This window comes from Pteropus medius, unplaced genomic scaffold, assembly GCF_902729225.1.
Source record: "Pteropus medius unplaced genomic scaffold, Ma_sr-lr_union100, whole genome shotgun sequence".
In the NCBI taxonomy this organism is placed as follows: domain Eukaryota; kingdom Metazoa; phylum Chordata; class Mammalia; order Chiroptera; family Pteropodidae; genus Pteropus; species Pteropus medius.
Window position 1 is genome coordinate 2657570 of NW_024349798.1, and position 24919 is coordinate 2682488.

General features: G+C 45.4%; 1 protein-coding gene and 2 pseudogenes across 4 annotated transcripts; 1 reads left to right on the forward strand and 2 right to left on the reverse strand.

Moving 5' to 3' along the window:
* Positions 1 to 877: 877 nt before the first annotated feature.
* On the forward strand, positions 878 to 24907 carry FAM234A (family with sequence similarity 234 member A). 4 transcript variants are annotated; one of them, XM_039884714.1, is made up of 12 exons: positions 878 to 999; positions 15431 to 15731; positions 17035 to 17151; positions 17504 to 17695; positions 18821 to 18951; positions 19335 to 19467; positions 19817 to 19946; positions 20218 to 20358; positions 20666 to 20741; positions 20967 to 21122; positions 21578 to 21680; positions 24769 to 24907. In XM_039884714.1, exons 2-12 carry the CDS (start codon positions 15464 to 15466, stop codon positions 24840 to 24842), a joined length of 1521 nt encoding a protein of 506 aa, XP_039740648.1. In that variant the 5' UTR covers positions 878 to 999; positions 15431 to 15463; the 3' UTR covers positions 24843 to 24907. The 4 variants fall into 4 exon arrangements, with proteins under 4 accessions (XP_039740648.1, XP_039740645.1, XP_039740647.1 ...); XM_039884711.1 differs by lacking the exon at positions 24769 to 24907 and adding an exon at positions 21772 to 22869; XM_039884713.1 differs by lacking the exon at positions 24769 to 24907 and adding an exon at positions 21772 to 22869 and having other exon boundaries at positions 20967 to 21104.
* Positions 11876 to 11991, reverse strand: LOC120620690 (uncharacterized; annotated as a pseudogene).
* LOC120620651 (uncharacterized) lies at positions 16485 to 16615 on the reverse strand (annotated as a pseudogene).
* Positions 24908 to 24919: the final 12 nt, after the last annotated feature.

The following is a 24919-nucleotide window of genomic DNA, read 5'->3' on the forward strand; positions in this document are numbered from 1 at the left end:
TCTCCTTCCATGCCTCACTCCTTCTGTCCCCATTCCTAATTCCCTGGGACCAAGACCCTTAATAAAGTAGCACATAAGCTTCTCTCTCAAGCCCTGCTTTCTGGGGGAACCAAAGCTAAAACAAAATCAAGAGATCTGCACTAAAGGAATTTATGAAGGATGTCACTCTGAAAGAAAATTACGGTAAATGGCATTAGGACTCCTGGTTATCCAAATGGAAAATAAAATGAAATTACCTCCTTATCCTCACACTAAATCTGTTCCAAACTGAATTGAGGACTTAAATGTTAAAATTAAAACTTTAAAACCATTAGAAAAAAATAAGAGAGAGTAACTTGGGGTAGAGCAGGATTCCTTGAACAGAACACAAAAATTACTAACCATAAAAGATACACTTTTCCACATTAAAATAAAAACTGTTGTTCATCAAATGGCACCATAAAGTGAAGACAGGACGCAAACTGAGATACTTAACACAAATCACTGACAAAAAAATTAATATCCGAAACAGTGCTATGAAATAAGAAAAAGACACACCATTCAACAGAAAAGTGGACCAGAGAAGAGAAAGCGTCTTAGACAATAAACGTATGGAAAGGTGTGTTAATAATCGTGGAATGAAAACATGGCCTCAAGCAGATCATACTCCAAACCCTTGGGACTGACAAAGGCGACGGCAACCTCACGCGGCGCTGGCTCCCCACGCGCACGCCCGCTGCACCCGCGTCTTGAGACCCGTCAGGCCGCCAGGTGTGGGCCAGGGTCAGCCAGCCCACCGCGGAAAAGAAAAGATGGCCCAAGAGCCAGGCCCCCAGAGGGCGCGGTCAGAATCCGCGTTGCCTAGCAACCGGGGCGGACTGCGAGGCGGAGCCAGCTCTCGCACGCTTCCGTCCCCGCCCCGTGGGCCGGAAGTGACCCTGGGGGCGGTGCGGCGGAGCTACACGGTGGTGTTGGAGGCGCTGGAGGCGCTGGCGGCGCGGATGAGAGGGGCGGCGGCTGGTGAGTGAGCGCGGCCTGGTCCTCTTTCACGCGCGTGCACGCCGCGGGGTCCCACCTCTTCCTTCCTGACCCAGTCTCTGCGCCACGGCAACCCCGGCCGCTGGGAGACGCCAACCCCTAGAGACCCTGCCCATGCTCTCGCCCACCTCCCATCGGTATTCTAGTCTTTGCGTGTCTGTGCAGCGGTTTTGGTGGAAAGGGTGCCGCAGGAGCCGGAGCTAGGCAGCTCCGCTGGCCCTTCCAGCCCCAGCGGGTGAGTCGATGGGGTTCCCGCAGCCTGAACTTAAGTGGCGTTGAGTTCGAGCCCGTTTCCCCCCTAAGACAGGCTTTAACTCCCATTAGGAAACTTCCTGCCCCACGTTGCCTGCATGGTTGCCTATTTATGCTTGCGAGTGCTGCCTGGGATGACTGAGAGTAATTAAAAATATAGTAATACGAAAAGAGAATGTCCGTGAGAAGTCTCTCACAAGGGTCAGATAGTTACGTTCCCTTGTCAGGACATGGTTATGCAAACTGGCGAAGTAATCCAAAGCTCAGTTGATGTTTACTCATCTGTAGAGAAGATTACTGTGTATAGCCTGCCTTACTGAACAAAAGCAACGCCGAGTTTAAAAGGGAAAAAGAACATTGTCGTCTCTGAAAGAGTTCCCAGCTCCTCCATGATTGGCTGAGAGATGACAAGGAGAGAGTTTGCCCTTGAGCAGTCTGATAAGTTATCAGAGTAGGCAATTGCAGTTATTTGCTGTTCTTTAAGAAACTCTGTGATTTCAGCTGAGGAGTTTATGTGTTGTGCCCAGCTCCAAGTACTGGCTGCTTATGTCATTCTAATGCCACCTCTAGATCGTACCACTTCTTTCATTGCAATTTCACAGTGAGCATACAGTTATAGCAGCTTAGATTAACTTCACAAATACTGCCTGCTGAGTGCTGGCCTCAAGGAGCTTCAGTTTACAGGAAGATATAGATAACAAATAAGATAAATAAGCAAAATATGGATCATGCTAGAGAAAATACAGAGTGGGAAAGGGTGATATAAAGGAAATGACCCTAACATCAAGTGGACATTTATTTGGACATTTTATTAGTTTTCTGGGTCCTTGTTGCATTGATTGGAGCACTTTTGGTTTCAGGTGTCAAGGATCCATTATGGAGGGATTCCACTGGCTTTCATACAGGAAAGTCCAGGAGGACCAGGAATAAATGAGGCCAAGGGCTTAATGAGATCATCAAGATTTGGTTATGTGGCATGTGTGGGGCGTCTTATTAGTCTCCATTCTCTCACATGCCTTTGCCCTGTTTCCATCTGTGTTGGTTTTTTTCTCAGGTTTCTGCATTCGTTCTACCTACTTGTATTCGTTATCTCTTGCTGTGTAACAAATCAACCCAAAGTTTAATTTTTTGTCAACATAAAAACGTCCAAAACTATAGAGGATTTATGATTTATTACAGCAACCCTTTTTTGTCTACAGATTCAAACATTATTTCATAGTTTCTGTAGATCACGAATTCAGGAGTGGCTTGTTTAGGTGATTATGGTTCAGAAACTCTCATGAGGTTGCAACCAAGCTGTTGGCTCACTCACATGACTGAGCTGGAGGCCTCATTTTCTTGATGGTTATTGACAGGAGTGCTTATTTCCTTTCTTGGTGGGCCTTCCAATAGGGGTCATTTGCCCACATGGTAGTTGTCTTTCCTCAGAACCAGTGATCATGGAGGTGTCAACGTAAGTATGTCCAAATCTGTACAAAATTTTTATAAGCATATATTAGTTGAGCCAGAGGATACACCTGGAAGCAAGGTCTAAACAGACTGAGAAAATAGTTCTTAGAATGGCAGTTTGCATTTTCTTTTATGCATTTGGAATGAAGGAGGGAATGTAAAGATTAAATGAAGGTGAGAGAAAGCAAAGTGGGGATTAGATTACAGGATATTTAGCAAGAAATAAAAGTATGTGCTCCCTTGACTGGCTAAGCCTCCAACGGGTCTAAAAAAGGATGAGTTCTGGTATTTCACAGGTGTGTTAACCTACATGCACAAGAACAATGAACAGGGTTTGCTTAAATCTTTTACTGAAAGTTATAGACCTGCCCAGTTAAGAATTTATGATCAAATCACCCCGTGAGGTTACTTTCCATTACTGGACTTGTCAGTTGTATTACAGAACCCCTTTTTTGTCCACAGGGTGGACAGAGGAGGGGAAGGTGGAAACCACAATGTCTATTACAATCTACTTTTGGGATTCTAACAGTTACTTTGGCCATGTTCTATTTATTTGTGTTACTAAGTACAAAAGACTTCACCTTTAAAGGAAGGCCTGTGGAAGACTGTACACATTTTTAAACCACCATTTCACTTACCACTCTTGTGGGGAAACAGTGCCTACTCCCTGTAACTTCAGCTAAAGTTCTGAACCTAATCACTGTGAATCTGATTAGTTGGCTAGGCTTGAGTAAGGCGGGGTCAGTCTCACCAGAATCACAGTGAGCATGTTGAAAGTGGATTTCCCCAAGGAAAACCAAGATTCTGTTATTAGAAGAAATGATGTCGGAGTGACCCGTACATCTGATTTATACCACCTATTTCTAATCAGGTTTTAAACATGAACTGCTCCTACAAGCTGTAGATTTCACAGCAAGTGGTTAATAAGTACATTAATAAACTACTCTTGAAGAAAAGTTGATGAGCAGAGTATGGCAAGAATTGGAGGTTATTTATACACATGAATGTGTGTATTTAATTTATGCCAGGCACTGTGCTTTGTCCTGGGAAAACAAAGGCATTTGAGAGTTATTAGATGAAGACAAGCAGAGGAACGGTGTGCAAAAGATTCTCAGCAGTGTGACTAGGGGAACAGACGTTGGGCATAGAGTTTGGGGAGAGATGACTGTAGAGGTAGGCAAGAACCAGGTGGTGAGAAGACCTGGAGCCAAACTCGGGTGTCTGAGCTTTGTTCTAAAGTTGCAATCGGTCATTCAGGAGTTTAAGCAGGGGAATGACATTATCAGGAGATATTTTAGTATGCTGTCTCTTGCAGCGTCAAGGAAAGAAGATTTGAGAGGGCTCCAGAAATCCAGGTGAGAAGTTATAATATGACCTAAAGCAGTGGCCGTTGGAAGGAGGAGCACAATTGAAGAGATAGATAAGTTAGAATCTACAGAATTTGTTGGGTGTTTCATAACACACTGTATATCTCATTTGAAATTGATCTTTGTAAAACCCAGAAACAGTAAATTTTTGTTCTCACTCTCAGTAAAATACTTCATGGAGTTCAGATTGTCTGGATGTGGTGTCAAAAAGGAGGAGAGAGAAGGAGGAGGGGTTGGGAAAGGGGAGGATGCTGATTCCTAACTGCATAACCAAGAAGCAGATGCTGAGAGATCAAGTGACATCGCTAAAGTGGAGCTAATTTTTTAAAAATCAGAGGTGGGGCATGGGAGAGAAGTACTCTGGCTTGTAGATGAAAATGATCAGCTCTGTGTTGGTAATTGTTGAACCTGGGTAATGGGAACCTAGAGCTGGTCGTTTCTACTTTTATGAATATTTAAACATTTACATAACAATAATGATTAAAAAGTAAGCAAATTGAAGTTAAGGCCTATTTGTCTTGAAGAGAGTTAGTCAGAAGTGACCAAGTATGAATTATACTTTATCTTTTTAAGAGTTTTTGCTTTTTCCCTTCCCCTTAATATCAGGATAGAAGTAACAGTGATTTGTGAGAGAATCAAAGTTAATAAAGTCTGCCTTAGAATTCAAGAAAAGGGTTTACTCCATGTTATTTTCTAGACATACTTACAAAACTTATCTCTGTTACTTGTCTAATATGCAGATAAATGTTCCTCCTTAATTTATTTTTAAGAGGCAGTGTGAGCCATCTTCGGTTACTTTAAAATTTTTGCAGTACGTAAAGGAAAGGAACTGCTTATTGAGCTTTGTGAGTGTTGATTGCATATGCTGTGATGTATTTCCTTTTAACCGGGCATCATGACCTTAAAATTTGTTTTCATTTGAAATTTGTTTAAGGGTCTATTCTTTGTCTTGGGCTTATTTGCTTGGTGAAGAGAGGAAATAGTTGTTCAGCTGTAAACAATTGAACACTGTAGCTATTATTGTCTGACTTTTGCTTTGCTCAGCCAAAAATCCAGTGCTCCTAGTTGGATATTGTGGGTGTCTCCCAAATCCTCATGTGGAATTGCTAGCAGAATACTGGGGCCACTCTTGGCTGTGACACAGGCCTCCTAATGTAAAAAACATTCTTAAACTATTCGTATATATAACAGCCAGCTTTAGGAACAAACATTTGAGCACACTTGATATAAGATCAGTCAATAATTACAAATCACGAAGTCTGCAAGACAAGACAGGCCCTGGAGTGAAAAGAATGATTGCGTGTTATCGTATTCATCCTCTTGTCTAGGGATGATCTCCATGAAACTCTCTCCCCTCCATTTAACTGACATTTGCTGAGTGTCTGCCATGTGTTTGGCACAGGAGATGCAGCAGAGTCCTCCCGCCCTTAAATAGCTCTCCGTAGGCTGCAGGAGTACTGTGGATGCTTTGAAAGGGAAAGGTCAAGTTCTCTGGGGTGGAAGGTGGCTAACCCCAATCAGTAGTGCTGACACAAAACTTCCTAGGGCTTGATGGTGCTCCAGCCAAGGCTTAAAGGACTGAAAGACAGGTCGTCCCAGGAAGGAGGACCAACATATGAGAAGTATTGAAAATCCACATTCCTTACTGGTCAAGTCATAGCGCAAGCTAAGTGGGCAAAGGCAATTTGATAAAACAACACAAATGTCCAAAGAATACAGTAGTCTTCCCTTTTCTGTGGAGGATACGTTCCAAAACCCCCAATGGATGCCTGAAAGCACGGATAGTACTGAACCCAATATATACTGTTTTTCCTCAAGACATACATGCCTATGATAAAGTTTGTAAATTAGGTTTAGTACGAGATTAACAACAATAACTAATACTAAAATGAACAGTTATTACAATATACTATAATAAAAGTCATGTGAATGCAGTCACTATTTCAGGGGATCACTTGCCATTTAATATTTTCAGACAGTGGCTGGCTGCAGGTAACTGAAACTGCAGAAAAGGGAGAACTACTATACGTGACAAGATGCGTATTCTGCTCTATATAATTCCTACCTTTCAGAAAAGTAACCCAACTGGGTGTGAATTAGGGGCAAGAGTTCCCCAAAGGAAGGAAAGAAATCTCTCCTTTCACCTAAACCTCAAGAGAGGCTTTTGACCTCCTCAGTACTAGTGATAGAGTAGTAAAGTGATCTTTTCATTTTATCAAGCCATTGAAAAAATCCTTTCAGTTTCTGTTATTAGCTGGTGAAGCTAGGTAGTAAAGTTCATCTATAATCAGAGCTTTCCCCTAGATAGTGCCTACATATTTTCTCTGTTTAAAACAAACTCATCTGCTATTTCCTCCAAGGCTCTCCTCTGCTTATTTTAATCTCTTTTTTCCTCTCTCTCTTTGTTTTTCAGTTTGCAGGTACACTTTTTTCCCTCTTATTTATTTAAGTCTCAAGTAACCTTGATTTAAATAATGTGTACTTTGTAAAACTGTCACCCTAGTGAGGTCAAGTAATGCAAGAAATCGACATTCTTTGAGTGGCAGAAAGCATTTGTTGACTGTGCTAGAATTTCTGGGCACACAGAAGTGGGCCTTCTTGATCAAACTGTAGTACCAAGTTCTCAAAATTCTCATATGGAACCGAAGTTAAGACTTTTAAGACGTGCAGTTAAAAATAAACAAAAATTTTACTTAATTTAAACCTATTTTGAAATATGCAAATTACCTTTTAGATTGAAGTGCTTAATTTTGAAAATCTGATCTCTGGCTCACTGTCTGAAAATTTCTTTGAAAGAATGCTGTAAAATGCAAATTGTAAAAATTGGTGGGGGGAGGGGCATTCTTATTAAAGTACCCTGAAATGATCTTTTCCCCAAAAAAAGAAGTTATCAAATTTTAGTTTAAAAATTAGACCTTCTAACTTCATAATGTCTGTAGAATTGCCAGTTATTTGTTCTGGCAGTTTTCCTTCTGCCCTTGTTAGAATTTTTATATTTTCTTTATCCATTAAAAAACAGAGTGAGACTTTTTTTTTTTTTTAATTTTCTGTTCTCTCTGATTCAGTGAACTCTTATTAGAGAAAGAACTCTTAAAGAAAAAGGAGATACCTTTTATTTCCTTTCCACAAATGTTATAGTATTCCTGTCCTCTTGAAATGTTAATGAGTTACATAAACTGTTGTGTTTTATTGTTCTTCCCCATAGTCAGACTTTCCACCCTGGATGCTATAGCCTTTGTACTCCTGGGAGGACAGAGGTGGCAGCTGCAGTGGCCTTGAACAGACACACCCACAATAGCTGGGCATGTCTGATTCCTCATCTTTCCTTAGTGCCAGGGAAATAATCTCTTTGAAAAACCATGCACAGGGATTATGTGCTTATCTCCCTTCAGATCATCCTTAGAGTCACATCTGTTACCTTAACATATATGACATGGATACATTTTCATTCTCATCCCTCACACTTTTCTTCATTTCTTTTTAATTTTCTTTTAATGGACTTTAAGCCAAAATGTGGACTTTATAGTTATCATTTCAGAAGTTCAGAATTGATAGGAGAAAATTCCAATCAATGACTGTCTAAAAATCGTGTGACTCAATTTTTAATTTCTGTCCTCAAGACCACTAGCTTGTTAGAAGTAATCGAAAAGAACATTAGATACATATGAAGTAAAGATGCAAATCTCTTAACCTCATGGTCTGTTTCCTATATTATCTTTTCTCCATCTGTTATATCTTCACAGCTTTTATTTTAGATGTAAAGTGCTTAATTTTCAGTATCTGCAAAGTGTTCATTTAATTTCATACATATATGTACAAATATGGATTTCATTTTCCTTTTAAGATCTGTTGACTTGATGTGAACAAATGTTAACAGTTCCCAAGGACTCCTGTTCTCCGGACTTCTTACAATGAATTTTGCCAGCTTAGAGATAATGCATTTTTGTCCCTAGGTTGGCCTTGGAGGAGCCTCTGTCTTTAAGTGGGCATAGTTATTTAAAGTCCATATGCCCAGTAGCTATGGTTCTTTCCTATACTAGCAAATGAACCAGTAAACACACAACATCAAGGATATGGTTTGTCCAGGTGTGTGGTTTGCAGACGATTCATTGTGGTATTAGAGGCAAAATACCTTCTAAATTTCTTACTCTTTATGTGAGATTCAACAACAGTTGCAATTTGAAACAAAAAGGAGGAAAGCCCTGAGATCATAGACTTAGAAATTCAGTTTAGGAGGAAACCTCTAGTACTTTCTTTTTGAGTCTCTTCAGATCAGGTCCCCATGCGTAGCCTGCAGCTCTCCCACTCCTGTAACTCGCAAATGATGGCTGACAATATCCATAACTTTGCAAAAGATGTAGACTTGTAGGTTCAGGAAGCTGAGCAAATCCCAAACAGGATAAACCCAGAGAAGACTATTTCAAGACACATTATAATTGAACTTCTGAAAGCTAAAGAAAGCAGCAAGAGAGAGAATTGACATCTTACTTACGAGGAAATCACTTCAAATGACAGCAGATTTCTTGTCAGAGACCTTGAAGACCAGAAGAAAGTGGCATAACATTTGTCAAGTGCTGAAAGAAAAGAACCTAAAGACATTATCAACTGAAGGAAAATTAGTTTGTTGCCAGCAAACCTCCAAAAGAATGACCTAAGGAAGTTCTTGAAATAGAAAGGAAACGATGAAAGGAGATATCTTAGAACCTTAGGGAGAAAAAAAAACAATAGAAAAAACAAAAATATGAGTAAATGTAATAGACTTTTCTTCTCTTGAGTTTTCTAAATTACGTTTGATGGTCGAAGCAAAAAGTATAATGTCGATGTGGTTCTCAATGTATGTAACGGAAATATTTAATACAATTATACACAGGGGTAGGTAAAAGGACTTCAAGGGAGGTACGGTTTCTACACTTCACTCAAAGTAATAAAATGCTGACACCAGTAGGTCGCAATAGAGTAGGTCTGTCTAGTGTAATACTCAGAGCAAAACTATAAGTCAAATGAATTCTAAATACCATTCATGTAATTCACAGGAAGTCAGGAAAAAAAGAACCGAGAAACAAAAAAATAGGGAAGAAACAAAACTAAAAGGCAGGTTAAAGGCCTAACATATCTATAATTTCCTTGGAAGTAAATGGTCTGAAGATAAAAGACAGGTTGGCAGAGCGGATTTTTTAAAATATTATCCATATATTGTCTAAAAGAAACCTACTTTAAATATAATGAAACAGGTAAATTGAAAGTAAAAGAATGGAAACAGATACACCATGTAGACATTAATCAAAAGAAGATAATAACTTTATTAATATTAGAGTAGACGTCAGAGCAAGAAAATTACTAGGGCAGAGTGGGACATTGGATAATGATAAAAGGGCCAACCCACTGAGAAAATACAACAGTTCTAAATATGCACACCACAGCAGTAGAGCTGCAGCGTCTTTAAAAAGTAAATATATAACTAGCATACACTTGGGCAGCTACACTGCTCACCATTTATCCCAGGGAAATTAAAACCTGTGTCCACACAAAAGCCTATATATGAATGTTCATAGGAACTTCATTTGTAATGGACAAAAACTGGTAACAACCCAAATAGCTTTCAGTGTGTGAACAGTGAAACAAAGGGCAGTACAGCTATTTCTACTCAGCAATAAAAAGGAATCAAATATTGATACAGCCAACAGTGTGGATGGACCTCAAGGGCATGGTGTCAAGTGAAAAAGCTAATTTTAAAGTTCATATACTATTTGATTCCATTTACATAACATTCTTGAAATAACAGAATTTTAGAAACGTTGATTGCCAGGTATTATGGATGCTGGGGAGGAGGGAGGTCTTCATGGTGATGGAGCAGTTCTGTGTCTTGATACGCATGAGTGTGTAAATGTGCTAAAATGGTATAGAACTGTGTATGCATGTGTTACTTTCCTGGTTTTGAAACTGTACTATAGTGATGCTGTAACCAGTGGGGGAAACTGGGTGAAGGATGACACTGGACCTCTCAGGACGCTCTTTGCAACTTCCTTTAAATCAGTCATTTCAAAATAAACAGCTAAAAAGGGAAACTATCAGATATCAGAAGGTAAAGACTATTAATGAAAAGACATCTGTGAAAAAATATATACATAACTGTTGAAATAAAAATGTTCATTAGTGTACCACCCAAATTAACTTGCATACCGTCAGTGGTATAAACCATTCTTCGTGAAGCCTCTTATAAAGGATATTCCTAGAGGGGTGGGAGGTCACAAGACTTCTCTGGAAGACTTTTAAGGAACCTTCAATGCAAAGAGCTCATGTTCCTTAGTGAATGAAATTCAGGTTCCAGGGATCTCAAATATAGATCCTTGACTCCTTGGGCGACTCTAGACTTGAAACAGTTTTTTAACAGGAAAAGAGGGAGCCAGTGAGGAAATTGAGATCTCCTAATGTCTGGAGAAGAGTCATATTTCTAGTCACCTTTTAAAAACACACTTTATGTATGTCTGCACAGAGCATCTCTGGAGGGAACCATGAGAAACTGCTAACACGCTTCCTCTCTTATGGGTCACAAAAGAGAGGGAGATTTACATTTTTACAGACCTTTCAAGTGTATCATGTATATTACTGAATGAAAAAGTAAAACCCAAATTACACCAATAATTGTTTTTGCATTGTCCTTTGTTCTTAACTTTAGGGGACCCACGTCATAGCTTAGGGATTCTAAGACTGATGAGAAAAAGGAGCAGTTTAACTTGGGCTCTGCATTTGGATTTACTTTACTGAGCTTGCCAAGAGTATCAGTGAAAACCTGATTGCAAGGAAAGCTCTTCCTCGCTTTGCTTTGCTTTCCTTTAGGCTGGCAATGGGCAGATAGAATCTCTACTTCAGGGGCCAAGAGGCAGGAGAAACCTAGTCATCTGATGGTGAAAGTGAGATGACCAGACAAGGGAAGGGCAGAGAATCCTGCTTTGGGAAGGACCCACGTCCTTCACCGGACACATTCACAGGCTTCCCGAGATGCATTTCACCAACAGCTTTACAATCCCTAGATTTACCTGTCCAGACCCAGTCACCAGATACACCAGTGGCTGGTCAGAAGCTAATGTTGAGCAAGCCTTCCAGGTGCTCCTGCCACAAGGTAGGTCTGAGACTGAATGTGAATAATTGTGTCATTTTGAGCACATGCCCCTCATTCTTGCATAGACAGTCTTAGAGCATTTTCCAGCTGTCTCCTGGTGGATGCTCTGGCTTCTGACGGGTGAGGACAGCTCTAGCTCAGAGAACTTGAGTTTCTTGCCCAACGTTTTAAAGATCTTAAGAAAACTTAAATATAGAGCTTTTAAAATCAAGAATTTTAGTATTCTCATTTCTCGTTCAGTTTTCTTTCCTTTGCCCAAGGAATTTATGTGTTTCACACATTTCGAACATGTCCTCAATGGGGACAAAGTGGCCAGATTTGCTGAGGCTTTCCTGTTGGTCAGACTCCGTCCTAGGTTTTGTTGCTGGCTCTTTCTCTAAGTCACTTCTCCCACACCCATGTCAGATGTTTGGGTTAATGAGGTCCCTGGTCATAAGACACTGTTTGATTTTCCTGTGTCGAACTCTTTATCTTTGATAGACACACCTTTTCTGACTTCCAAGATATTAAAACTTATGTCTCAGCACTAAGGAGAACGTACACAAATTTATTTGGTTTTCTTTTTAAATTGTGGTAAAATACAAATTATATAAAATTTACCATTAGTGACATCTTGTGCATTCAGGATGTTTTACACATTTTATTTTTTCTTACATATTATTATTATTTTGGCCTCCAGCATCTGGTTTTCCTAGGTGGTCTCCCATCCAACTACTAACCAGGCCCAACCCTGCTTAGCTTCTGAGATCAGGCATCAGGCTTGTTCCGGGTGGCATGGCCGTAGACCATAGACTGTGGCTTCACTGGAGCACGAACCCAGGACCTTCTGCGTGTAAAACAGACATGCTAACTGCTATACTATGGAACGTCCTGTTTTGCACATTTTAAAAACACACTTTATGTATTTTTAAAACACCATTTCTTTTCTTTCATAATTGAGATTTTATTGGTTGTTTTGAGAATAAGTATCCAGACATTTCAATTTGTACACAATTAACGTACACACTAAAAACTTAAAGAGTCATGTAGTTGTGATTCTTTTTTAAATAGTTATTCCAGTGACTTTCCATCTTAAAATTTGGAGGCTGATTTTCCTCAGTAGACTATAAGTACCAATATCTTCAAATGTTGATATGCTGTTACATCAGAGTCCCACTAAATGACAGTTTAATATCATATACACTACATAATCAAATTTTGAATCTTTCACAGCACGTTAACAAAGTTACTGGGAAAACTGGACTACCATGACAAAGATATTACACACAATTCTGACAGGGAGAGCCAAGATCAAGGAGTGGTTTTCTTCGGGAAATAATTCTACTGAAAACATGGGAATAGAATGTTCTATTTAAAATGTTCAAGATATATTAAATGCACAACTGACTGTAAATTGCCATTAGTGTGCTTTGTGTTATAGGATATAAAAACTACTCCCATCTACGGAATGTTAAGCCGACACCCAAGACAATCAAAGCTTCCCATATTCAATATTCTGTTCTTTTCTAATTATACCAAAAAATAACCAGCTAATTATTTCACCTCTTAGAAAAAGCATTTACACTTAAAAAATGGAATGAGGTGGAATTCCCGCCTAAAAATGTTTCTAGAGCTACTAAAAAACTTGCATTTACAAAATAGTTGATAAAAATATTCCTCTGGATTATACAAGAAGGGGGACGGGACCACTGAAAAGACATGGTATATGATATTAATTAAACTTGGCTTCTTTCTCTCCTGCTTCATCAGAGGCCAGACTCTTCGTTTCTTAGTTTCTCCACTTTCTGCAGGTAAATCTTTAGTTTCTTGGTTAGCCACTGTGGCCTGTTTCTGCTTTGCTCCCTTTTTTCCTTTTGTTTGCTCTTTTATGCATGCAGATTTATCCTTTCCTCCTGCCTTGTTTGACTTCGTTTCCACTTTTGCAGGAGCAGGCTTAGCTGACAACCTCTCCAACCTCTTCTCGGGCTTGTCCTTCACATACACACCCTCTGCAGAGCTGACCTTCCTCTTGGGCAACATGGGGCGGTGCCTGTGGGAGGCAGCGAGCAGAGAGCCTTTGCTCCTCCTGTTGCCCAAGCTTCTGGAACCTGCCATCACCACCATTTTTATCACACCAAAAGGAAACTCTGTACCCATTAGCAGTCATTCCCCATTTCCCCCTCCCCCAGCCCTGGCAACCAATAATCTACTTTCTGCCCCTATGGATTTGCCTGTTCTAGAAGTTTCATATAAATGGAATCACACAATATGTAACCTTTTGTGTCTGGATTATTTCACTGAGCAGAAATGTTTTCAAGGTTCACCCATATTGTAGCATATCAGCACTTCATCCCTTAAGGACCAAATAATATTTCACTGTATGGAATTACCACATTTTGCTTATCCACTCATCTGTTGGTGGACATTTGGGTTGTTACGAATAGTGAAGCTATGAACATGTATTTACAAGTTTTTGTGCGAGTCTCTGTTTTCTTTTGGAGATATACCTAGAAGTGGAATTGCTGTAACACATGGTCATTCTGTGTTTAACTTTTCGAGGAACCACCAGATGTTTTCCACAGCAGCTGCACCATTTTCCATTTCTACCAGCAATGGAAAAGGGTCTCAATTTCTCCACATACTCACCTACAGTTGTCATTTTTCATTTTTTAATGGAAAAAATGTCTATATATATATATATATATATATACACAAGTTTTTAAATAAATTGTTCTTATTAAATAGAGAAAAACAGTTAAAGTCAGAAATTAAAAAGTTTATACCAAAAACATTAGTCTCTTGTCTCTTTCCATCCTCCTTTAACCCATTCTAGAGAGAGCCACTTGCCACTGTTTCCTCTGGGTTTTACCTTCACTTAACCTCGGTTATATCCTCGTTTATCCATTTTGAGTCATTGACTTCCTTTTCGGGTACATGAGGATTATAACTAACTCCGGCCCATATGATCCCTTCCAATATAATTTGTATTAGGCACTGGTTTGACTGTTTTAAAAGGATCAGTACAACAAACACCTTACCTTACACAAGATAGAAGTTTGTTTCTTTGTCAGATAATAGAATGTAAAGAACTCAAGGATGTTGGTGGTTTCCAGCTACCAGCAACCCCATGCTCTTTCTGTCCTGTGGCTTCACAGTCTTCAAAAGTGTTTTCCATCTTATTTTCCAAGATGACTTCTCCAGGTTTCCTCACCATACCCACCCACGGTCCAGCCACAGGAAGGGAAGCAGGGCAGGAGGGAGTGTGTTCTCCCCTGTAAAGGCTCAGAAGTTGTGCATAGCACCTGTGCTCATCCACACAGCTATCCACCCTCCTTCATGTGACTTCTAGCATATTTTATCTTTTAATAATAATTAGCTAGTATTTGAGTGCTTCATTCATGTCAGATACTGTTATAAATGCTTTCTTCTCATTTAGAATTTTTTTCTCCTCTTTAATTCTCCCCACCGACTTCCACCCCTGACCTACGGATATTGCCATCTCCTCTTAAGAACTGGATCTCTGAAGGCAGGGCGTCTCTTCCCACAAGCTCGCCACATGCACCCAGGGCCTGGCACACCCAGGGTATGGTCCGTGGCTCCACCTGGGCCGCGAACCCAGGACCTTGTGCGTGTAAAGCAGACATGCTAACCACTACACTATGGAGCCACCCCCTCATTTATAATTTAACCCTTAAAATAGTAGATATTGTTTCCCTTTTATAGATGAGGAAATTAGGTGCAGTCAAATCAAGTAGCTGCCCAGGTCACACAGTGAGTAAGGGGCAAGGCTGGGGCTCCAGAGCCCACCTAACTTAGGTTCCATGGCCCTCTAGGGAGTCCCACCCAGGCTACCCTTTTAATCTGTGCTTTGAGCTGGTGGAAGCCTGGTCAGAGGTGCCTGGCCTATGAGCTGGCAGGGCTTAGTAATGTTAGCGTGCAGGCTTATTGTTAGTCCTGGCCCAGCACTGCCCTGCAGCTCCCTCGCCATGTTTCAGAGTCAGTAGGCAGGAGACACCGGTGTGTTAAGGATGAGTATTTCCTGTGCTGGCTCTATACAACTAATTTGCCTTTCTGATTAAAGGCCTTCTTGAGTATAATCTCTGACACCCTACACATTTATTTTTAGCTTTTATTTCTTGGGCCGATGGCCCACAGTCGCCACTGCAGCTATGTTCCTACGCTGCTAAGAATAGCAGAAATCGACGTGTGCTGCAGCTTTTGACTGTCTCTTGTTTTATTGACACAGTGACCAGGAGGTAAACTTTGAGATGTGCACAAGATGATGGACAGCAAAGACTTAGAAGCTGAAATCCATCCCTTGAAGAATGAAGATGGGAAATTGCAGGAGAATCTGGAAAACCAAACGAAAAAGGAAGATAGCTTGAAAAGCAGCCCCCTGCAGTCCCGCCTCTCCCGATGCAGGACAGCGGCGTTTTTCCTCTCACTGTTTATATGCCTTTTGGGAGTGTTTGTGATTTCCTTCATCATCCCGTGTCCAGATCAGCCAGCTTCACAGGGGCCGTGGAGGATCAATTATGACACAGCAGGTGCCGCCTCCCGCCTCCGCATGGCATTCCAACCACTCTCATTGGGGTGGGCAGTGGGATCAGCATGGGTGTCCAGGAATCTGGAAGTCATCCTTGACGGTGAATCAACCCTACGTGGCTGCCAATTCTGTGTCCACGTTTTTCCTGGAATTTGGAGGGAGCTACAAGAGCTGACGCTCAGTACAGATAGAAGGACTGCCGTGGGGGCATAGTGGTCCACTCTCCCATTTTAGGAAGGATGTGTTAAGTCTGTAATGAAAGCAGCCCTTTTGGTTACTTTCCTGAATTTAAAAAAAAAAAAATTGTAATAAAGCAGTCACTGGTGCAGAGGGAGATATAGAGAAAGCTGTCAATGAAATGTGAAAAATACGCAGCCAGTTTTGTAGTCCAGTCTTCCTGAAAAGCTCTAGCTACCATTCTAGTTAGCTTAACTTATATAAAGCACACTTTAAGTTCTGTCGTAAAATTATTAGTCTGGAATCTTGGTCTTTATAAAAAGCACCTGGATAAGCCTCTCTCTGGACACTCTACTTTCTTAGAGTTGCCTGTGCTTCCGATGTCATATCAAAGAAATCATTACCAAAACCAATGTCATGAAGATTCCCCTATGTTTTCTGCTAAGAGTTTTATAGTTTGGCTCTTATGTTTATTTAGGTCTTTGATCCATTTTGAGTTCAATTTTGTATATGGTATGAGGTATAGGCCCAACTTCATTCTTTCGGTGTTTGATTTATTTATTTATTTATTTTTTAACACCTACAGCACCTGGTCCTCCTAGGTGCTGTAGGATACTGTCTCCCATCCAAGTACTAACCAGGCCCAACCCTGCTTAGCTTCCGAGATCAGACAAGATCGGGCGTGTTCAGGGCGGCACAGCCGTAGACTTGGTGTTTGATTTTAAAGCATATAGTTTATCATTTGAATCTTCGAAAGAAAGGAAGGGCTAGACCCTTACGAGTATGGAAGTGTGGACTCTCTAGATCCCAAATAGACATAAGGAGGGATTCATTCCTGAACAGAAGGTCCATTTGTAATACCCAGGTGTCCTGCTTGCTTCTTGCTAACTGTTAACCTCCGATATTGTCATCCATCATGTGCATGAGGAATTGCTGGTGTGGGAAAGAAGTGTGGGAAATTGCTAGTCCTAGTGAGGAAGAAGCCGCTGCCATTGTGTCGCTCTCACAGTAGTAGGTTCTAGCTGGCACTAAACCCCAAGGAGCAGGGAAGTAGGTCATGTCAGACTTGACCTGACCTTCAAACTTGGCATGGCCTAAAGAATATAGTCTGTGGTTTTCTTTTTCAGTCACCTACGACTTTCTGGCCACGGAAGACATAAACAGAGACAGGGTGCAAGATGTTCTCTTTCTTTATAAAAATACCAACAGCAGCAACAATTTCAACAGGTCCTGCGCCAGTGAAGGTAATTTTGTTTCTGTCCACAAAAGGAGAAACTCCCTGTAGGAGGAGGAATCCTTGCTCTTGCAATGTCGAGAGGAAGCAATTGGAATTTCTGGAAATTGTCATCACCCTTCCTTCTGAGCAGGACTAGAAAGGGACAAAGAGGCAGGCTCCAGGCCCAGCACACACCCGCTTGGCTACTGACCCTCGTGGGGTCAACACTAGTGCCCCCATATCTGGGGGTAAGGGTCCAGGGATAAAGGGAATGAGCCCAGATGGTTGGGGCTGTGGCCAGGAGCGAGGAGTGAGAGAGCAGGGCTGGCAGCAAGTGGGCTGCGTGCACGGCCCCACAGACTTGGGTCTTTCCCCTCCAGGCTTTTCCTCTCCCTGCACCTTTGTGGCTGCTGTGTCAGGGGCCAATGGCAGCATCCTCTGGGAGAGGCCTGCAGCCCAGGATGTGGCCCTCGTGGAGTGTGCCATCCCTCAGCCAAGGGACAGTGGGGCATCTTCTGCCTGCATCCTCATGGGCAGACTGGGTTCTTTCATCGCAGTCAACTCATTTACAGGTAGGCCAGTTCTCTCTGCAGCTCCACCTGGGCTTATTCAGAGGGGAGGACTAATGCCAGGATGCTCTGAGAAGGGTCAGCCTGTGCCCTCGGGGGCAGTGTGACAGATTGGAAATGAAGGTTACAGGGTGGGAGGGAACCCCCACATGAGGACACAGCCACTTAGCAGTTATACACCTAAGCTATCCTGACATGTCACAAGCCATTGTCTTGTCTCTTCCAGTTTAAATCTTGCTTGTGGGGCATGGCAGACAGTTGCTGTGGAGTGGCAGAGATGAGGAGTGGCTTCGCTGCTGCTTGTCATAGAAAGTGTCCACAACCTTTTTCTGCAGCAACCTAGGTGAATGTAGGCTGTGCACCCACGTGGTGCCTGTCAGTGCTCTAGGTGTGAGGGTGCTTGTTTCTGTTCCTTAAGGTAACAGGCTGTATTTAGGCGCCAAGGGGATGGTTCCTTGTACCTACCAAGGTCTTAAGGAATTCTCTGCATTAACACTAGATTTGGTGGGTATTAGTATTTTCCTTCCAGGCTGTGCTTTTAAGGATATGGAGGAAAATAAAGAGCAGGCTGGAAATATAAGAAGAGAGGAATCAGTCTTAAAAAAAGGGCAAGATTGTATCTGGGTTAGAAGCTGTTCCTTCAGGACCTGCAGTCCCCAGGTTCAACCGTAAGTACCTCCATTCTGTCCTGAGTGAAGGGCAAAGGCACAGGCCACTCAGCCAGGGACTTCATGGGGGCAGAGGATCCACCTCTGAGCCCAGCAGAAGGCAGGGGTCCTGAGGGGCCTTGGGAGATGGCGAGGTCAGGCCCTCTCCATTCAGGTGGAGAGGGTCAGCATTGGCCCTAAGATGCTCTAGAAACAAATATTAGAAAACAGATCAGCACAAAAAGGATGAGGAGGTGGGCGAAGGCGAAGCTCTGTGGCGTCCAGAAGTAACACTTTCACACTTATATAAGCCCCTGGTCTTTTTCACACATGCACATCTGTGTGTTCAGCAGTCCTGCTCACCTTGTACCCACCTTCAGCCTCCTACTGGCAGGCATTTCCATTTCCAAATAGGAGCCTCTGCAGTTGCCAGGCTATGTCTGAAGGGGACCCTGAGCCAGTGACGTGTGCTTGGTTTTAGGGGAAACACTGTGGAACCATCCCAGCAGCTTCGGAGGGAATGCTTCCATCCTGAGCCCTTTGCTCCAGGTGCCTGACCTCGATGCCGACGGGACCCCAGACCTGCTAGTTCTCACCCAGAAGGAAAAGGAGGTATAGCTCTCCTCCCGAGTCACCGTGGCCCACAAGCCCCATGGCCTCTTCTCTGCCCTCTGGTCCGCTTCTACTTCCCAGGCCAAATTTGGGTCCGACCACCTGTCAGGGGACTTGCCCAGGGCCCCATGCTCCTCCAGACCTAGCACATGGGCAGCTCTGTCCCTATCTGCAGCTTCTGGGCCTCCCCAGAGACAGAAGTATATGTCCTATTTGTACCACTGTGATGTGGGCATGAGGCTCTAAGGACTATGAGGGTCTCTAGGCCGGCAGACCACCTGCTTCTCCCAGGTGGGCTGTGCACTGACGCCCGATATCAGACACTCTTAAGGCAATTGTTCCCTACATCGGGAATTTTGACCTCTTTTTCCTATGTGTTGCAGGTTAATGGCTACATCTATTCAGGTAGCACTGGGCACCAGATTGGCCACCAAGACAGCCTCTGTGAGGACGGGACCAGTGGTTCCCTCCTCTTTGTTACCAGAGCGGGCGCCCACTACATCCTTCTCCCCTGTGGTATGTTGTGCCTGTTGGGCCCCAAACGGCCTCACTGTCAGAGGCCATGCTGGTCTCAGATGAGCTCTGCATCCTGGAGAAAGCAGTGTGAGGAGATCTGTGACCACAGTGAGGCTCATCAACTCCTGCTTTTATTCTAGGGATTCGAATTAATCATTGACAGGCTGAGCAAGCCACAGAGGGTCTCAGCGCTCCACCCACCACACACACACACACACACACTCCCCTCAGCCCCTGAGACTCAGGGAGGTTACCACATGTTCCTGGAAGTGGGGCTGGTGGGCATGCATCTTCCCAGTCCCCTGACAGCGACCCTTGGTAACTTGAGGTTCTCCTGTGTTTTGAGTAGCAAGTTCCCTCTGTGGCCATTCTGTGAAAGGCCTCTATGAGAAGGTGACTGGGAGAGACAGCCAGCTAAGGAGAGACCCCTACTGGGAGGACATGCTCAACACCACGACCCACAAGCTGCTTTTGCACAGGTTGGTCTGGGCAGCGGCCACATAGGCCAGGTCCCGCTCCTCAGTGCTTGCTGCTGAGAGCTTTGCTGCTGGTACTGTGAGGCCAGGGAGAAGAAGGTTCCCGAAAGTAGGCTTACTCTTGCCACACACAGTAAGGATCTTGTTTTATATTCTCAAATTAGAGAACTAAGAAATAGCGGCTGCATGTGGGAGCCCGGAAGATGGTGCCTAAGGGAGGGTCCCGCCCTCCAGCCTCTGTATTCAAGCCGTGACCCACCCCCACCTCCTCTAGCTCTGGAGGCATCCGCTACCTGATGAATGTTCCCGGGAAAGGCGGCGAGCATCTTCTCCTCGTGAGTTCAGAGGCCTGTGTGCTGCTGGACGGGCAGGAGTTGGCACCCATATGGACTTTCAGTGCAGCCCAAGTCCTCAGGTACAGGGTCTTCTCCAGGAACCCATGCAGTTGTTGCAAACTGAGCACCCCCAGCCCATCCCCTGGCCACCCTATGGTCGAGGTCCCCACTGTGGGGGGGGAGGATCCGTGCTTCTGCCAGCAGCCTTACTTTTTACCTGGTGCTGCCCTGCACTGGAAGCCGCCTCAGCTTCCCGTCCCCCAATGGACCCTGGGACGGGGAACCCGGCCCTGCCCGGGTGCATCCAAGGAGATGGCTTGCATACCTGTCCCAGGTATCTCCTCACAGAGACCCTTCTTAAGCTCTCCTTCCATATTCTCCTTTCAGAAAACCCATCCTTGGCCACTACACACCTGACACCTTGGCCGTGGTGATTGAAAATGGAACTGGCATTGACAGACAGGTTGGCTGCATTTCCTTTTGAGGTCCTACCTTTGTTCATAGCTGAGGAAAATTAGTGTGAACCGCAGACAGGGCTGTGGCCAGGATGCTGAGCTGGGATAAGAGGGGCCTCAGGGAGACATCCTGGTCACCCTCAGGGAGCAGCTCCTTCAGGGTCGGCGTGGCTGGGGATCCATGTGCCTGTGCAAGCCCTACTCTCAATCCCCCATGCCTCCTCCCTCCCCAGATGCTGTTCCTGGACCTCAACACCGGGGTCGTCCTGTGGATCCAGGCCCTCCCAGGCCTCCCTGGGGACCCTCAATCTGCCAGCCTGCCGACTGCAGACCACCGCTCAGCCTTCTTCTTCTGGGGCCTCCACGAGCTGGTTGGTGCCAACCAGATGGTATGGGCAGGATGCCGCTCAAGGGACACACTTGTGCCAAAAGCCAGGGCCAGAGACCAAAGGCCAGTCTTAGGTTCCACCTTGAGGAGCTACTTGGACGACTGGGCATGCGCAGATGAACAGAAGCTGCAGGGGAGGCCAGGGCTAGGGGCTGTCCCAGGGCCAGACAGGGGATCTGGGAAGAAGTGGGGTACCCTGGGGAGGGCAGGCACAAAGTTCCACGTGGGGTATACTCAAGAAGGATCGGAGTCAGGGATGGAAGATGGGTACAGCATTGAGTTGGTTTTGTGGGACCCCAGGTGGGGACCCTAGTGGACACAGTTCTAACATGGTCACTGTGCCAGGCGTTAGCGGAGCATTGCCCAGCCACGAAGCCCAGGACACTTGGTTTCTTGGCCCAGATGTGGAGGTGGCTGCAGCCCAGCTTCATGCTTCATGGTTGGTTCTCACCCTAGGAACCCAGAGAGGCCCATCACAGCCTATACATGTTCCATCCTACCCTGCCCAACGTCCTGCTGGAGCTAGCCAACATCTCTGCCAACATCGTTGCCTTCCAAGGTGAGTGTGGCCTTGGCATGGGTCTGGGCCCTGCCACCTGGAGGTCGGGTCTATTTGGTCCCAAAATACCTGACATCCGTGTCCTCCACAGTGGCCCTGTTTGAGCCAGGCCGCCATGCTGCCTGCATCCTCCTCACTGGCCCGGCCGGCCCGGATGCACCTGGCCTGGTCTCTGTGGCCAAGCACAAGGTGCAGGACCTCATCCTGAGCAGCAGGGTGGTTCGCCTGGCTGAGGGTGGGCCCGACAGCGACCAGGCTATCAGGGACCGGCTCTCCCGCCTGCGGTACCGGAGCACGGCCTAGATGCACAGCAGCCAGAGCACATGGGAGAGGCTCCAGCTGCTGAAATTAAACATCCTGGGAAGTTGGCCCTTCACTCACTTGGTCTGTACACTGACTCCCCACTCCTGAGCCTGGCAGCGGTCTTAGTACCTAGGGACATTTGTGGGTGAGGGGACACCCAGGCCTCTGCCCTCCTTTCCTGCCCAGCACACTGTGTCCTCACACAGGTTCTCTGTGCCCCACTGGGATCACACTCAAGGCCATCTGCCTTCACGGTGGGTCTTCCTGTGGGAAGAGCCAAGGCTCGTCCTACAGAAGTCCCTTTCCCTTTTCTTGTCTGAGCCCTTCCTTCTCTGCACCATCCCCTTGGATAGTGGACCCTGGGGTGGCCTCAGGGCAGAGGTTGAGCCTAAGGCAGTTCCAGCCCCCAGCCCTTCCCAGAGCAAGGAGGGGAAAACCCTAGCGTGGTTGGTGGTGACTTGCCCTAGGGAGCCCCTTTGACCTGGCCCACGATGCATGGGGCTTGTAGGGCATGATGGGAGGGCTGCTCATGAGTGGCCTGAACGGGGCTTATGCCACTGTGCTGGCTGTTTACGCTCTGAATGTTCCGAGGAATTGGCCATGAGATACACACCTTAGGGTCAGTTTGCACCCTCTCAATATACACTGGAGCTGCTTGTCCCTCGGGAGGCCCTGCACCCCGGGCTTGGCCAGCACCCCTCCTTCCTGGTGCTTGGACGCCCCCTGCAGTTGGTGTCACTTAATGCAAAACTCACCTCTGTGCCTTGATGCACCCCAGGGCCACTGTGGTGCACTGTGAGGCCCAGCTGTGCTAAAACATAAAAAAGCAGGCTGATGACCCTGGGTACCATGGGAAGAAATCAAAATAAATGTTTTTTGCACTGTCTGCGAAAGCCCCAGAGGGCACCTGTGCATCTCGTGCCTGTCGGCTCCAAAAGGGTAAAATGGATTTGTTTCTGTCCAGGCTTCTGGGTCAGGGTGGGAAAGGTGGCTGAGGAGGTAAGGGGCCCTCTACTGGTGGTTCTTGGAGCACCTCACACTCACACCTGCCAGAAAGGAAACCGAGCCCCAGAGGTCTTTTTCAGCGTGGCCCCCAAGCACAGCTCAGTTTTGAATACCCCTCCCCGCTCACTTATAGCAATCCAGAAACCCAGCCCATGGATGTGGGTGTAGGGACAGGTAGGGGGTCCCCCCAGCAGCTCTACATCCTCCAAGGGCTGGCCAGGAAGGGGTTGTGGGTGAGCCCAGGCATGAGGAGGCCAAGTAGGGGGGCTTCAGTGAGATGCTGCTTTGAGTACCAAAGTGATGAGCATGATGGTTTTAGAGCATCCCACAGGAATTTTTCTGAAATATGATAAGCCCTGTTTTCTAGCCACGGAGACAGCCATGGTCAGGTCTGTTTCTTGCAAAGGCCTGGGAGGGGCAGTGAGGGGGCTGAGGTTGAAAGGATGGGTACCCTTGTGCCAAGGAGCGGGTCCCTTGTCCTTGTGAAAAGCTATCCAGCCTACACGGCCTCAGGCATGACAGGGCTATAGTGACAGGTCTACAAATGAAAATCACCTGGAGTGGGGCAGGGCTGGGGGCTTGAGTGATGCTCACAGCCTCCCAGGGTCCAGGTCGGGGTCCACAGCACCAGACAGAGGAGTCAGATCTGGGGAGAGACCACCTTGCAGGTTCAGGACAGTGAGCAGGAGTTGGGGAACTGAGCCCAGGGGATACCCTCACTGATGGGCCTCCTGCACCCTGGACTTGTAAATAAAGCAGTTATGCCCACGAGGGTCCATACCGTGTTCCCTGGAACTCTGAGGCCTTGGGGTACAACCGGTCCAGGAGACAATGAATCAACACCAGGAGCCTCCCACCACGGACTCCCTGGACTGCTTCCTTACTCTCCTCTGGAGAACTCAGGCATCCTTGTCTCATCAGAGTACAGACAGCGTTCCCAACTGTCTCCTCAAAGACTAGACCCTCCAGTCTGCAGCCTGAGTCCAGCTTGGACACCCACAGACAGGACCCTCCATGATGTTTTTGACACCTGAACTCCCGGTATCTTTCACCATCTCCCCCACCACTGCATGCCTCACACACAACACACGTGTGCATACGCACATACACACCAGGATGGGCTCAGAGTAAGAGCCAAGGGTCCTTTATTTCTGTACCAAGAGTGGGTAGGAGGGGAGGGCACTGCCCCAGCTGATCCAGTCAGAGCTGTACCCCCAAAGGAGCAGCTCTTCCTTCACTCCAAGTCTAGGGGAAGGTGGGGCCCCTCAAGACAAGAGTGACTGGTGTCATGTCACGGCATCTCCCACAGGCTCCACCCACCCACCCAGGCAGAGCTATGAACTGGACCAGTTGTGAGGGGCGAGGACATCAGGGCCATCTCTGTACGTACAAATTCTGGCAGAGAAGCCATGGCTTCGAGAAGACCAGATGGAGGTGCACCTTTAGGACAAGGTCAGGAACATGTACAGACCAAGATCAGGGCACACCTGTGGGGACTGCTCTGGACTCCTTGGAAGGCTGAACATGGCCTCACCAAAATTCAGGGAGCTCTGTGGAGTCCTCATCAGGGTCACAATAGGCAAAGTAGAGTAGGAAAATTAACCCTGAAGCCTGCATTTTCTCACCACGTGACAAGTAGCACCTACAAGACTTGTGTGTCTTGCTCTCAGTTACTCTCTTGCCAATTTAATGGTTCTGGAGATGGGGGTGGGCCAAACCGAAGACCACAAACTGCTAGGAGCATGGTCTGATTTGCCCATCTCATCCCACCTTTCTCCAGGTGACTCAAGCTTGGCCAATGACATCCCCTCCCTAGGAGCCAGCACCTGGACCAATTCATTCTGGGAAACCTGAGTGAGACTCGTGTGCCCCACAGCAAGGCAAAACTTATGCATGAGGAGACACCCATGCTGGGGGTCTTAGCAGCTGCC

What these genes read in the sequence shown, in the direction of transcription:
- FAM234A (XM_039884711.1), top strand. Translation starts at nt 15,464, where the DNA reads ATGATGGACAGCAAAGACTTAGAAGCTGAAATCCATCCCTTGAAGAAT. An exon ending in AGTGCAGCCCAAGTCCTCAG is followed by an intron (nt 20,359 to 20,665) that starts GTACAGGGTCTT and finishes TTCTCCTTTCAG; the next exon opens with AAAACCCATCCTTGGCCACT. An exon ending in GAACTGGCATTGACAGACAG is followed by an intron (nt 20,742 to 20,966) that starts GTTGGCTGCATT and finishes CTCCCTCCCCAG; the next exon opens with ATGCTGTTCCTGGACCTCAA.